Source organism: Poecile atricapillus, chromosome 1, assembly GCF_030490865.1.
Source record: "Poecile atricapillus isolate bPoeAtr1 chromosome 1, bPoeAtr1.hap1, whole genome shotgun sequence".
NCBI lineage: Eukaryota > Metazoa > Chordata > Aves > Passeriformes > Paridae > Poecile > Poecile atricapillus.
The window spans coordinates 136,306,903-136,319,661 of NC_081249.1; the positions used below are offsets into that span (position 1 = coordinate 136,306,903).

The 12,759-nt window shown below is 45.2% G+C and overlaps 1 protein-coding gene and 1 non-coding gene across 3 annotated transcripts; both read right to left on the reverse strand.

The window, feature by feature from the left end:
• Window positions 1-5,873: 5,873 nt before the first annotated feature.
• Window positions 5,874-10,522, reverse strand: RPLP2 (ribosomal protein lateral stalk subunit P2). Of its 2 annotated transcripts, none has more exons than XM_058825880.1 (5): window positions 10,436-10,522; window positions 9,930-10,053; window positions 8,210-8,258; window positions 6,495-6,593; window positions 5,874-5,991 (listed from the first exon to the last, which is right to left on the reverse strand). In XM_058825880.1, the coding sequence occupies exons 2-5, from the start codon at window positions 10,050-10,052 to the stop codon at window positions 5,915-5,917; spliced, it is 348 nt and encodes a 115-aa protein (XP_058681863.1). In that variant the 5' UTR covers window position 10,053; window positions 10,436-10,522; the 3' UTR covers window positions 5,874-5,914. The 2 variants fall into 2 exon arrangements, with proteins under 2 accessions (XP_058681863.1, XP_058681869.1); XM_058825886.1 differs by having other exon boundaries at window positions 10,425-10,499.
• LOC131575022 (small nucleolar RNA SNORA52) lies at window positions 7,943-8,075 on the reverse strand. The gene has a single exon (XR_009276669.1). It is a non-coding gene; the product is annotated as a small nucleolar RNA SNORA52 (small nucleolar RNA).
• Window positions 10,523-12,759: the final 2,237 nt, after the last annotated feature.

Sequence of the window (12,759 nt, forward strand, 5' to 3'; positions counted from 1 at the left end):
GCCCTCGGGCCCGCCCCGGCATGGCCACCGCCCCTCGGCAGACCCGGCGCGGGCGGGATCGCCCGGCCCCCCCTGCCAACCCTTCCTCCGGTGAACCTCTCGCCCGGCCCGGGGCCGCTGCGGGCGCCCGCCCCGAAGCGGCGAGGGCCAAGCCAGCTGCTCGGATGAGAGGGTTGGGGCTGCTCGCAGCACCCCAAACCTCGCCCTGTCCCGGGGCAGCAGGCTGTCCTTCCCTCACGGATCATCCTGATTCTTGGCATCTGCTCCGAGTCCTTGGGGTTTCCTTTGTTTTTCAGGGATCGGGCTAGAAACGTGGGAGAACGGGAAAAGCTTTCCCCTTTCACAAAAAGCTGAGGAGTCAGAAGGAGGCAAGTCTTGTCACAGCAATAGGGGAACTGGGAAAAAGGCAATCTCCTTGTCCCCCCTCAACAGCTTTCTCTGCCTCTTAACTCACAGGATCGTTGGAAGGGACCCACAAGAACCACTGAGTCCAGCTCCTGGACCTGCACAGGATGTTCCCAGGAGCACACTATGTGCCCAAGAGTACTGTTCAAACACTTCTTGAACTCTTGTTAAGGCTTGTATTGTGACCACTTCCCTGGGGAACCTGTTCCAGTCCTCAGCCACTCTCTGCAGGAAGAACCTTTTTCTACTATCAAATTTAAACCTGCCCTGACACATCTTCAGGCCATTCCCTCGAGTCCTGTCAGTGGTCACCAGAAAGATCAGTGTCTGCCCCTTCCCTTCAAGAGGAAGTTGTAGACTGTTGTATACTAATCACCAAAAAACACGTATTTGCTTACCTTTGCTAACCTTTTCTCAACTTTTTTTTCTCCACATGCCTCTAAGCTCGCCAAAATGCTTACATTTAGTCAGGGCAACTGTGATTTTCAGCACTGTTTCTGCACAAGGTTGTCACAGGGCAGCACTGGGTGAGAGGCCAGTACTAGTAGACCATCAAAATAGATTACAGAGGCTGTAAAGATTGCCTTGCCATAAACAACGCAGACTACAGTCATCCCAATCATTATGTAAGTATGAAAGTTTACAGAGACATCAAAAAAATAAGCATAGCAAGAGAAAGAACTGCTGTACTCAAAGTTGGGAAGCAAGATCAGCAGAAGGGAGGTGTGGGGGATTCAAAACAAAAAGCATAAATTTTTAATGGAAATAACATAAGGCAAAAACACTCTCTACCAAAGTTAAAAAAACTTAATAATCTTGGCATAAAGCAATTTGAATTAGTTTTCTTATAACTGGTCAGAAGTTTCTCACTTGGGATAGTGTTATACCTGTACTTAACAGCTCTTTCACCATTTATGCAAGTGGACATCATCCAAGTAGCCCCTCTTCCTTCTATTCCAAACATCCTTTCAAATGATACAGGGGAAGATAATACCCTGTCCATAGTGGCCATCCAGGTTGCAAGAACAGCTAATTAATGCCTCAGTCTACTGCCTCAGTCAGGTGACTGAAGCAACTAAATTCAGCAGGTAACTGTTGCATAAGTCCAATATTTGAGTTCAAATTAGACATTATACTCCAGCCTCTACAGACAGAGCACTTTTTCATTAAGTGTTTGCACTTTGCTTTCATCAGACAGGCAGGAGCACAGCTTTATCTTTCTTTCAGATCCTGCCCCCAAGCCCACCACCTCACCTAGCTGCCAGGAACTACCCTTTATACATATTAACTGATCCTGGGGCACATAAAGAATTAACCCTGCTTACCTTAATCCTCTCTTTATATCCACCCTACTCTCCCTTCCTCTCATACCTCTAGTTCCTTTTGTAATTTCCTTCTTCCCTTGCATTTGATGTGGTTATGTAACCCTTGTCAGCCCTCATCTCCTCCACCTGGAGAGGCCAGTCCTGGCACACCTGAGCCTTGACTCTCTTACAGGCTCTTAACACCAAGGCAATCACAGAGCTTCCACCCCATGCTTCTGATGACACAGAAAGGTATTTCCATGTAGTCAACCCCAAAGGAAACATTGCATCTCTCCTTTTCCAGAACAGGGATTGTTCTGTAGAAGAACTGGTCACTGGACTGTGACTTTAGCAGAAGTCTGTGGCAAAACCGACCACTGAACCTTGTTTGCAGATACCTCCCAAACACTTGTAACCACAAGAACATCTTCATTCTGGAGCTAATGCTGCTCCCTCTTTTTCCAGTGTTTCACAAGCCTTAATGTTCCTAGCATGTCTGGAAAACAGAAACAATGCTGTGACAATGCTGGAGTTAGTTTCACTTGATTTCCCAACAGCAATCTCATCCTGAGTTGTTTGCATCACTCTGCCGTGGCCCTCAAGGTTACTTATTTGAGGAGGTTAATGCTGCCCTGTTGAAACAGGTCGATGAAAAGAACCATGTGAACACTAATCTCTTGTGGAGTGCTGCCTGGGTACTGGCACAAGCAAGCTGACAAACAACTCTGCTTTTCTCAAAAATACATTAACTCCTAAAATAATCTCTTTCCCCCCAGTAAGAAAGTGCTATACTTCTGCTATTGCTCACAATGCAGCAGTAAGCCAGATTTGCAAGCTTTACAAGGCAGATTTTACTGTGTGTCAAACTCCGACTGAAACTCTTCAAATCTACTCGTGCCCCTACAAGTTGAGATGCCACGGAAACAACTTCATATGCAATCTCTCACTGCTGTGTTTATTTTCTAGCCTAATGAATGGTGAGCTATTAGTACCTACAAGATAATAACATTCAGGCAATCTCTGCTTTTTCAGGCAAGACCTTGTGGTTTTGCTGGCCATTGGGAATACAAGGGACGACAAAAGGCAGCCTATTATTCCAGAATGTTACCTTAGTATTGTTGTCTGCAGTCACCCAGAAAGGTGCACCAGTCATGAAGCTCAAGCCACATGCTCTTAACATCGCTGGAAAGCCAGAGTTAAATGTCTTTTTCTTACCTGAGATGTTTGTGTATGTCAGGTCATTCCATGGCAGACTCTTGGCAGTTGCTTCATAGGAGCATCTCCTGAGGCAGAAGAGCGGTCCAGCTCTCGTGGGACTGAATTTTTCTTCTAGGAAAGGTATGACAACCATCTCTGCCCCTATGTAAGTCAAACCTACTGAGTTCAGCAGGCCTGCCTGCATGTAGCAGCTTGCTTTGGTAGTAAGAGTGGAACCAGTTGAGAGTGACCCCAGGGAGCCATTGCTTATTGCTTTACAGTAGTGTCCAGGACATTATCCCTGCTTTCCAAGTAGCGGAGATGTCTCATCCCTCTCCCTGGCCCATGGTGTTTGTAAGGAATGATTTTCAGTGAGAGCTGATTTAAGATGGCATGGCCTTTGTGTACCAGTGAGGAAAGCCTGCACATTTCAGTGTCAAGCCTATGACTAAATCACTCTCCCCTGCTGTCAATTTGGTAATGATCAGTTACCAGTGTAATCTCCAGGCACAAGACTATCCCTCCCTTTCTCTTCAATACCCTTGAGCCTATCTTTTACAAGGAATTCAGGAAAAATCTTCTCTAGCTAAAATTGATTCTGTAAAGGGGACGGACTAGGCCACAAATCCAAGAATTAGCAGGCGCTAATCTTCTCTGAGAGAATCATGGAATACAATACACCCACTTCACCAGTACCCTTGCCTTTGGAAAACATTGTTTAGTCTGAAGGGGCATCACTGAGACTTGAAAATTCCGAACAGTGACTCGAGAGCAGAAGCAGGGATCCCATCTCCTTCACAGCTGAAGCTCATTGAAATCAGAAAACCAGAGTGGTGAACTCCATGCAGAGCACCAAACAAGGGCACAACAGACTTTCAGGCACATCACTTCCCATGTACAAAGCCATCAGGTGGCAACAGTTTAATAAAACAGGTAAGGAAGGGGGAAGTAAGCTTAATAGGTTTGATTTTGTACTCAGAAGAAATGTTCACTATGCAGAGGTTTTAGAAAATTCTGCAAAATACGTGTGAGATCTTGGAGCAGAGCCAAGCAATGCCCTGACCTTCTCAAGAAAAACCTATGAGGTGGTTATCTTACATTGGCTCCTTGTCACACTGTGATGAGAGCTCTATTTTCAGTGCTTTCCCTGAGAGCTGTCCCAGAAGTTTCTTCTCAGAACACTTTACCAAATTAGATTGCTTTCTTCTAAGACGAGGTTGACAGTTTTCATGAAAATTATGTGCTTTCACAAAGGAATTTAAAGGTTGTAAGAGGACACTCACCACAGATCGGGTCCATAATTCAAGGTTAAAAGGTCAAATGGAGAAGATAAATAAAAACACAGCGAAAAAAAGAGTTAGTCTAGGTTTAGTTGTATTCCTCCCCTCATCACAGTAGCAAGCAGCTGGCACCACAGGTTTGTTTCATCCCATGAGCCTGGGCACAGCAAACTCATCAAATAACTCAGTGCCATTCAAATTCCTTTGCACGTGGAAAAACCCTGAATGGTGTGCCAGGGCCATCCCTTCCTGTGTAAACACCAACAGCGCTCTCAAAGCAGCAAAGCAAGGCGCTACTGGGGAGGGGGGGAGGCATCTCTCCATAAAACCATATCCAAGAACCCTTTTTTTTTTTTTCAGTGACCTGAAATGGAGAAATAAGGAACACAGCCCCCTCTCCGATCCCAGTGCTGAACCACTCCCATGTCTGACAAAGAACTACCATGAACATGAGTGGTTTCATTACTACCAGATCACCAGGCTGGCACCTAAGAGGAAAGTAGATGAAAGGTATTTGCACTGTTACCTCCTGTACATTTTTTTTACAGCAGGGAAAGAAGGGCAAGGGTTAGTTGCTTGGATCATGGCCATTCTGAGGCTCTAACTTCCAACTGCTCTCTTGCTTGGCTGTGAAGTACTGGGTTTTCTCTCAGTATGCCAGAGAGAGATAGAATAGTTTTTCCTACTTGGATTTCACCCATCTCTACTCTCAGAAGTATTTGCCATGCTTTGTCCAAATACTCCTATGACCACAGCTGTATCAGCAATTGTTTTTCTCCAAAAACAACTACACTAGGAAAGTTCCTCAGTATACAGACTGTAGGGATCTTTTTGATTCTACCTGTGCAGACTTATCACGGGAAGATCATCACACATGCAATTTGTACTCTGCCTACCTACAATGACAAATGCTTCCACAAGAAGCCAGGGTAAGTTGCCTGCCAAATCATTCTATCAGTACACACTTCATACATAAAGCAAAATTTCCTTTCCTCTCAAGCTGATACGATCTTCTTGGCATGCCAGATGTTTCAGTTCTCCAGAGATACCATTTTCATATTTCTTTGCTCAGATCAAGGTAGGATTTATGTCCTGATAGCCCAGAATAGCCATTCAGCATGAAGGACACCTCTGCATTGATCTGTGTCCCATGACAGCAGGATGGTTAGGTTGTTTTGTTTTGGTTAAGCATATGGATGTAACAGGAAATCCTAGCCATCCATTTCATTGGTGCTATGTCTAGATCTTGGAAATCTGACAGTAATTAAAATTGGTGTTTTTAAGTATTTTAAAACCAAATTAGTATAATTAACTTTGAAATTATGTTTCTGGACTAATTCAGGTTCATTCAATTTCACATTCTGGAATTGAATAAACAGATCCTGGAAAACAAAGTCCTTTTATTGCTCAATAGATGAGACACTTCACTGAGTAGCCAAGAGCAAAATAATATGGAGAAGGCTAGACTCAGGAAGATTCCATTTCTACACACTGTTTTAAGAAACAGTAGAGTCAAAACAAGCATCCAGGTTCACATAAACTTTGCCATTTCCTCAGTACTCTCAGAGTCCTACAGTCAGAAAACTCACCTATTGGAGACAGCGATAAAAATCAAAGCTGTGTCAGAGCTATTTTAAGAACAGCTGAATCCAAGAGCACGTGTATGATAATAATAAACACAAAAACATTTAAAACAAAGACTTTTAATAACTTCTCTATAACAAATAATTAATCAAAGAGGCCGAATCCCATGTCATCATCAGATTCTTCTGATTCCTCCTTCTTCTCTTCTTTCTTCTCCTCAGCTGAAGGAAAAAAAGACCAAGTGAATGGTCAGTATTAACACTGCACCAAAGTTAAGTGGTGTAACAAGTAGTAAGATAATTGTAATGATATTATTATCATTATATATATATAATATATAAAATATATATTATATCATTATTATATCTTGTATCACAAGATACAAGTTTTGGTGTTCTCAGCTCCCCTGCCTACTTGTATTAGAGACTCCAGAGCAACCAAATACACTGAATGGGTACAGACACTACTGTTGGAGAGATGTGCTTTACACCACCAAGTCCCTCTGATTCTTGCTTCTAAGCAAGACCAATCCTAAGGCAGATAAAAAGCAAATGCTTGACTGTCAAAAGGAAAGGTAACTGTTCAGTTGACATTTCCATCACATGCTGACTGCCAAAGTGGAGAAGCCCTGAACTGACTCACTGACTCACTTGACAACTGACTCAGTTGTCAAGCTGTTACCAGATAACAGGAGTTGCCCTGTAGCCACTCCACTCACACTCACCGGCTGCAGGGGCAGCAGTTGCAGCAGGAGCAGCAGAGCCCCCTCCAGCAGAGACTGCCACCGCTCCCCCAGCTGGCATGCTGGCAAGTTTTCCATTACCTGAATGGGACACAAGAAAAGGTATTTATTTACATGCTCATCCCAAGCACAGAAGTCAGAGGAAATGGAAGAGTGCAGAAAAAACAGATCCTGTCTCATGGATTGAACCTGTCACTATCTGCTGAAAGGAACAAGAGGCTGCATCCATGATAAATATAAACTGTTCTGTGAAAAACACTCAGGAGTTTTAAGATTCCCAAAGGCTCGTCCCAAGAACACTGACAGTATATTATTTTTATTATAAAATTTTATTTTTATTACATTATATTAGGAAGTTTTCTTCTGTACACAAAGTCCGTCTTTTTTCCAAAAGCTGTCATAAAAATAGCAGCAAACACATCCAATTTTGCACACCCACACTCTTTTCTGAATACAGCACAGTAGCCTAGAAAGTGATAGTGTACCTCAAAAGTAACATACTGGCAGCACTGGCTTTCTCCACTCTTTTTTTTCCCCCCTCTAAGGGTAAAGAGAATTCTGAGGGCATAACTGGATCACACTTACAGGAGAGAAAGGGAAAGATTGATTTATTTATGGCAAAGAGTACAGTATTTTAAACAAATTCCTCAGCACCCTATGAACCCTATTGCATCTCCTTTGAGACTTCTGATTTCTGCTTGTATTTGGAAAGCCAGCTAGTTCTCTGGCCTCTTGTCTTTAACATACCAAGGTTCCCTTGGCATTCAAAGGTCACATACAAACACTGTTTGCCTGTATTTCAGTTTCTGGGAATCAGTTTCTAAATAGTTCCGTTACTTCAAGATCTAATTAAACTAGCAAAGTAAACAAACATGTTTCATATGGATGTATGTTCTAAGGAACAATTTATTTAAAGTATTACAGAAAGAGACTGTGTGTTGTAACCACATGTATAAAAACTCTCTTAGGTCTTTCAAACCACATGGATAGAAATGTCAAGTGCCTGCTTCTGACAGCAAGGCCAAGCAAAGTCCTGGCAACCTTTAAGCAAAAATATGCCTGCAAATTCCCTTGTGCCTATACACTTGCAAAAAAATAAAAATTATTCAGAAACCTTTGCACTACCTCAGCTCTGCTTTACTTCAGCCCTATGACCCAGTCAATTCACGTGGAAAGTTCCAGCTTCAGTAAGAGCACACGTTTTTTATGGAAATCAGCCCTCAGAGCTCTGTCTCAGGGAAAGGGAATGCTGGACTCTTGAGAGCTCTACAAGACATGTGCACCGGAGAGGCTTGTGCTCACCGCAGAGGGTGGAGCTGCACCCCAATGCCAACTGCCTGCTCTTCATGCTTTATATCACTGGTGCTCACAAGTGGGTAAAACACAAAACAGCTCCTAGAGAACCCAAAGGACAGCTCAGTCTCTTATCAACATGTCCAGAAAACTACATCATGAGCAGACTACCAGTAAGCTCACACATGCCTGAGTTCTCCAGTTTAATGTGGTCCACAAGCGAAACCCAGCAGGTACTGGCACTGACCTGCAGGGAATTAGAATGGACCTGATTTAACTCAATTCAGCTGTGATGCATGATGCTGAACAAGGAGTCAGTGACTTGATACCAATTCTATACTCTCAGGTCTAGGCAATCAAAGTAACAGAGGTAATTATCTGGGTCACCTGGAGACTCTACTTACCCTGGGCAATTACATCTTCAATGTTTTTTCCATTCAGCTCACTAATAACCTGTAAGTAAAATACAGAATGTTGAATTTCCAAACAGCATGAGAATAAACTATATTTAAATGAGTACTGATGAATCATCATATGCAGCGCCTCCATCCTGCTGCTTATCTAGCCCCAAAATTTCCACTTCTCAATGCCAGAAACGGAACACTGACATGAAAACCTTATCTAAGTCTTGAACACTTTAAGCATTTTAATGAAATCTGTTACAGAATTCATAATTAATCCGACGACCTTGAAAAAAAGAGGATACAGAGATGTTGTGGAACCAATCAGGAAGCCCCACCACAGTGTAAGTCACTGAGGGACTGTTTACATTTCTTGCCTAATACCCCCTGGGAGGCTCTGAGGCATGGGTTCTGGACCCAAAACTACAAGATCCTATTCCTAGCCCTAACAAATGTTAAAAGCCAAACCACTGTATCCTTGCCCTGGAACACAGAGTTCCAACTTTAATTTTACTACCATTGTTGAATAACCAGGGATGACAAAAGCAAAACACAAACCTCAAAATTGCTATAGCAAGCACTTAAAAATAATGCTCCAGAACTTACTGGTGAGTCCTAGCTATCAGGAGTCAGTGGCCAAAGCCAAAGGACTTTAGCCAAGAGCTTGTTAACAGGGACCTTCTGCTTACACACAGCATGGGATGTGTGAAACTATGTGCCTGCATGACTGTTCCATCAGGAGAAAGGCGCTTTTAAGACTTCACTACATTTACACAGGCTTAAGATACAGACAATGCAAAAATTAATTATGACCAAAACATATTCTGAAACAGCTTTCTAAATACTGGAGGATCAGAGAAAGTAATTAATTCATTAAGGTATTAAACCTAAAGAAGCCAAAGACAAAAGACTTGGAACTTAAACAGGAGCACCACAAGTTCAAACCAAATCAATCCCAAACCACTGTAAGGATGCTGTCAGCTCAGCCAACTGACTGTCTGGTTGGGCCTATGGTAAAACACTGGGAAAGTATTTTCTTTTTACCTTTATCTCTCTGGAAACACTTCACATACCAGTATGGGATATGTGCTTGGATTTTTTTCCCCATAGCAGATTATTTTTAGGTCCACAATGCTGAAGACCCATTATATCACAAGCAACATTCTAATTAAGATACTCTTTAAAAGTCTGTTTCTCAACACAATCACTTTGGTGTTAATTTCCAAAATCTTCCTATATATTATCCTCAAATACCTTTAATCTCCCTGTTAGAATTTGCCTATGTTTCTTGGTGAGGAAAGAAATGCTCCTTTGCAGCACACTAAGGAAGAACTTATTAGTGAGTATCAGGCCTTCAAGTGTTAGCTCTGAATTGATACTGACTGAAAATAAGAAGTGAACCTTCAGTGCAGACTATACAGGATGTCATAACACAACATTTTCAATGCAACCTTATATGCAGCCACCATCTCAATGAGGATGATTAGACTGAACTACAAATACCTTTGGAGAAGACAGGTATTGAATAAGAAAGCCGGACTTTTAACAAAAGTTGTAAAATCTTATGATTGGCTCAACAGTGTTTAGAAATCACACTGGTAAGGATCAACTAATGGCTGAACAAAAGCAGATCAATAAGGAGGCAAAGGGAACGGCGAAGCCACGGAAACGGCTCCAATGTCTGGCGCTGGCTGGGACACCTGGAATTAAGAGGCAACGCCACCTTGTTCATGCGTTCATCGTCCGTCTCGATGCCGACGCTGTCGAGGATCTTTTTCAAGTCCTTGGACGTGGGGGACTCGTTGCCCCCGAGCACCGCGAGCAGATAAGCTGCGACGTAACGCATCCTGCAAGACACGAGAGTAGAGTTTCAGCAGGGCCCACTTACGTATGTTCGGAGGGAGCTCATCCCTCCTCCCTCCGAGCCACAATCCTCTGGCTCCGCTTCTAAACGAGAAGCCGCGACCCGCGCCGGCACCGTACACCTCTCCCGAAACCAGGCGACAACGCGGCATTGCCGCCCTGGTGTTTGCCTCATCCCGTCCCGTCCCGTCCCGTGCTCCGCCAGTCCCGGCCCAAGCGCAGGCCGGGAGAGCACATGGCCGCCATCCTCCCCTTCTACCCCCCCGCCCCGAGTGATCTCGCCCGAGCCCCGCGGGCGGCCGCGGACTGGCGCGGGTGGGCCGGGCGCCACCACTGCCGCGGAGCGGGGGCGCACCGCGCGCGTACTTGGGCGGCGGCGGCGGCGGGCGCTGGGACGTGCGTTCGTGAGAGCAGCGCGGCGGCGAAAGGAAGGGGCGGGGCCTCGGCAAAGCCTTCTTCCCGCCACCACTCAACAACGAGCGCTGCCATTGGGCCGGAGCGGCGGGCAGCGCGCAGGCCAATGGGGGGCCGCGGGTGCGGCGCTGTCGGTGGAGCATGCGCAGAACGTGGATTGCCCGTCCTGGCCGTGATGTGTGGCGTTGTCGTTTGTGTTAGGATGGTCGTGATTCCCCAAAATCACAGTCACAGAGTGAATGAGATCCGAAAACACCTCTGAGATCATCGAGTCCAGCCTGTGACCGAATACCGCTCTGTCGACTAGAACATGGCACTGAGTACTACATTCAGTCTTTCCTTAGACACCCCCAGGAATGGTGGCTGCACCACCAGCCCAGGCAGTCTCTTCCAATGCCTGAGCACTCTTTCTGTGGAGAAATTACTCCTGATGTTCAACCTAGATCTCCCCTGACAAAGCTTAATACTGTCCTCCAACTCTGGAATCCTTCCCTGGCCTGGCCTGGCCGGGTCAGCACAATCCCCTCCATTTGTCCCATGAGTTGGGTTCTGCCACCAGGTGCACATGAGGCAGATCCACACACCAAAGTCCTCATATTTGTTTATTTTGTATCAGCGCAGAGATGGGCAGTGAGTGATTAATCCAGAAAGCCAGCACCTGTCTCTGTGCTTTTCTTCATGGAAAGGGTGGTGAGGCATTGGAACAAGCTCCCCAGAGAGGTGGTGGAATCACTGTCCCTGGAGGTGTTCTGGGAAGAACTGGACATATCAGTTAGCTTTGGTCTAGTTATCACAGTAGTGTTTGGTCAGTGGTGGAACTCAGTGATCTTGGAGCGGCCATCAGGATTAGGGAAGTGTTCGTCCCTCTGTACTTGGCACTAGTGAGGCCACACCTCAAGCCCTGTGTCCAGTTCTGAGCCCCTCACTTCAATACAGATATTGAGGTGCTGGAATGTGTCCAGAGAAGGACAATTGAGCTGCTGAAGGGTTTGGAGCACAGGTCTTGTGATGAGTAGCTGAAGGAGCTGGGGTTGTTTAGCCTGGAAAAAAGGAGGCTCAGATGTGACTTTATCGCTTTCTACAACCACCTGAAAGGAGGTTGTAGAAAGGCAGGGGCTGGCCTCTTCTCTCAGGCAATTAGCAACAGGACAAGGAGGACATAGCCTCAAGCTGTGTCAGGGAAGGTGCAACTTATACATTCAGAAGAATTTTTTCACAAAAGGTGTGATTAGACATTGGAATGGACTGCCCAGGGCAATGGTGGAGTCTCCCCAGAGGTGTTTATGGAAAGGACGTGGTACTTAGTGCCATAGTCTAGTTGAGATGGTGGTGTTTGGTCACGGGTTGGACTGAATGACCTTGGAGGTCTTTTCCCATCTGAATGAATTTGTGGTTCTGTGAAATACTTCAACTCCATATGTGGATTGGCTTCTTGCACACTGGGTGACAGAACCCACTTGTGGGACAGCACACTGAAGCAAGGCTCTCTGCAAGAGGGACAGGGCTGCTCTCCTGTGCTGGAAGGCTGGGAGGTGGCAATCCTATGGCAAAGTCTCACCATGGGATTATGGAAGTCACTACCTGTGCTTATTCACTTGAATTCCTGCATTAGGGAAATTAATAGAAGTAAAAAGTTAACACTGTGCTGAAACCCACTGGACCCAAACAAACCAGGAGTGTTGGTTCAGCAGCAGGGTTGTGTGCGGGCTGTCGCTATTCCTGCCTTGCCACCCTGGCGGTGCCCCAGAGATCCCCAGTGTGATGGGACTTCTGTGGTAGCTCAGGTCAGAAAACAACCATGCTCACAGTGTTATAACTGAGCCAGAGCTTGGAGCAGTAGTCAGGGGTTACTGTCTACTACCTGTAGGTGTTTACCAAACACCTTTCAATCCCCCTCTTGTTGTGCAACTGCAAAAATGCTCTTCTTCTAGAGAATGACTATTTCTTTATTTGAAGAAATTTCCCGTAGGACCATGTGCAGCTTACATCTCCCAGACTCCCAGAATCAATTAGGTTGGGAAAGACTTCTGAGATCATCAAGTCCAACCTATGACCAAACACCACCCTGTCAACTAGACCATGGCACTAAGTGCCACATCCAGTCTTTCCTTAAGCACTTCCAGAGACGGTGACTCCACCATTTCCTTGTGCAGGCCATTCCAATGCCTGACCACCCTTTCTGTGAAGAAATTCTTTCATCCTGAATCTGGACATCAATTGGAGAGCATGTCCTGTTGTCCCATCACTTGTTGCCTGGGAGAAGAGGCTGACCCCCA